The sequence below is a fragment of the Pinus tabuliformis genome, chromosome Q (assembly GCF_031772625.1).
Source record: "Pinus tabuliformis cultivar Carrire ecotype Pingquan chromosome Q, CPIR1, whole genome shotgun sequence".
Lineage (NCBI taxonomy): Eukaryota > Viridiplantae > Streptophyta > Pinopsida > Pinales > Pinaceae > Pinus > Pinus tabuliformis.
The window spans coordinates 524,220,587-524,222,545 of NC_142296.1; the positions used below are offsets into that span (position 1 = coordinate 524,220,587).

The following is a 1,959-nucleotide window of genomic DNA, read 5'->3' on the forward strand; positions in this document are numbered from 1 at the left end:
AAAGTTGCAAAGAAAGTACTAATATTTAACTTTATAAACGGGTTAAGAAACTCATATAACTTGATCTACAAGAAAGTTGCAAAAAAAGTACTCAATATATAACTTTATAAATGAGTTAAGAAACCCATTTAATCGTAATCTACTTGTACAACTTAACTAATGGCTTAGAGAAGTACAAATGAGCTTATGTTATAAGGTCACTCTAATCTTAAATTTGTTGATTGCAACTTATAGATATTGATTCCAATAACTTATGAAATCAATATCCATAAATAAAAATATCACAACATAATATTATTAATTATTCTAATTTCATTCTTAAAATCTTAATCAAATAAATAAATAAAAAGGGAGAACTCATTATACCTACCTTTCATATAAAAACTAAAATCATCCAAATATCAAACGTTACTTCTCATCAAAACCACAGAAAAGCGAAACAAAATTCTAATAGAATCAGGACAATGTCTCGGATACAAAATTCATCATTACAATAAAAACTATGAATATACGAGATTTATAAATAACAATAGCATATTAAAATCTGCAGTTTATATTTAATTCTGAAATTCTGAATTGATCTTAGCCATGTGGAGCAAATCCTGTTTCATATCCACCGGTTTGTTCTGCATGACCAGCGTTGCTGCCATTTGACTGTCCATTGTCAACTTGAGGTGCCCCATACTGACTTATGCCACCACCCCTACTCCCACTCCCTCCGCCTCCATATCCAACAGAACTATCTGTGCTTCCATAAACTATGGGTGTAGGAACCCCATAGTTAATGGGGAATCCAGCATAACTGCCACTCCCACTCCCACTGCCACTGCCTCCATATCCAGCAGAGCTATCTGTGCTTCCATAAACCATGGTTGTAGGGACCCCATAGCTAATGGGAACTCCAACATCGCTACGATTATTGTTCATGAAAGTAGTGTTATCATAATTACCTCCATTGAATGCAGGTCCATATCCTGCACCACTTCCATAGTTAGGAGTATTGTACCCAGTAGGTCCATACGAAGAGTAACCATAACTACTGTTCACTGGAGGAACAAGAGTTGAATTGAAGCCATGGGCATTGCTGGCACCGAAATTACCTTCTCTACCATTAGGGAACACCTTGGGAATTGCTTGTTTAACTTCTACCATCTTTCCATTGAGCTGATGAAAAGGATTTTGTAGAACTAAAGCCACAACATTTTCTGAGTCATAGATGATGAAGCCAAACCCTCTAGATGCTTGAGTTATGGGATCAAACATTACAGCTGCATGGATAATTGTGCCAAACTGTTGAAAATAATTTCTCATGTCATTCTCAGTGACAGTAGGTGCTAAGCCACCCACAAATATTTTCTTTGTCCTTCTTTGGCCACGGCTACCATTACCAACTGTATTGCTCCTATGCTGCTCATCTCTGGAAATTGCTTTTTTAACCTCCACCTATGTTTTTGATAAAAAACAAAAAATGTGAACAAAGTCATCATTTGTAAAAACATCTTCAAACTGATCAAGAGAACAAAACAGAAAGGCAAGTTACCATTCGGCCACAGCTGGATCTGCAAAAACAATAAAGCCAAATCCACGCAGCCTGCCTGTGATCCTGTCCTTCTTAATCTCTACTTCCAGGACATCTCCAAAGTTGCTGAAATAATCTTTCAATCGTTCCTCTGTTGTGTCCGATGATATCCCACCAATGAAGAGCTTCCCCTGCTCTGAATCCATATTAAAGCACTGCCTACACACAATCCATGTCATGAAAACATAAAATCTGAATTATACAAAAACACATACGCAAATAATCGCAGTAAGAGAGTAATAGAGAAAGCGACTTACCGACCGTATTAAACGTACAAATACAGAACTGTTGTAAAAAATCCAATTTGTGAGCTAATTCCCAAGTAATAGTGCAGAGACAACCCTAAAATCTGATTCGCTTAAATACCAAAACGCCACAAA

General features: G+C 36.5%; 1 protein-coding gene across 1 annotated transcript; it reads right to left on the bottom strand.

Annotated features, from left to right (window-relative positions):
* Window positions 1–582: 582 nt before the first annotated feature.
* Window positions 583–1,725, bottom strand: LOC149220514 (heterogeneous nuclear ribonucleoprotein 1-like). Its single transcript, XM_089387125.1, has 3 exons — window positions 1,541–1,725; window positions 1,389–1,443; window positions 583–1,290 (listed from the first exon to the last, which is right to left on the bottom strand). Exons 1-3 carry the CDS (start codon window positions 1,723–1,725, stop codon window positions 583–585), a joined length of 948 nt encoding a protein of 315 aa, XP_089243251.1.
* Window positions 1,726–1,959: the final 234 nt, after the last annotated feature.

What these genes read in the sequence shown, in the direction of transcription:
- LOC149220514 (XM_089387125.1), bottom strand. Translation starts at nt 1,725, where the DNA reads ATGGATTCAGAGCAGGGGAAGCTCTTCATTGGTGGGATATCATCGGAC. An exon ending in GATCCAGCTGTGGCCGAATG is followed by an intron (nt 1,444 to 1,540) that starts GTAACTTGCCTT and finishes TCAAAAACATAG; the next exon opens with GTGGAGGTTAAAAAAGCAAT. An exon ending in GCATAGGAGCAATACAGTTG is followed by an intron (nt 1,291 to 1,388) that starts GTAATGGTAGCC and finishes TATTTTCAACAG; the next exon opens with TTTGGCACAATTATCCATGC.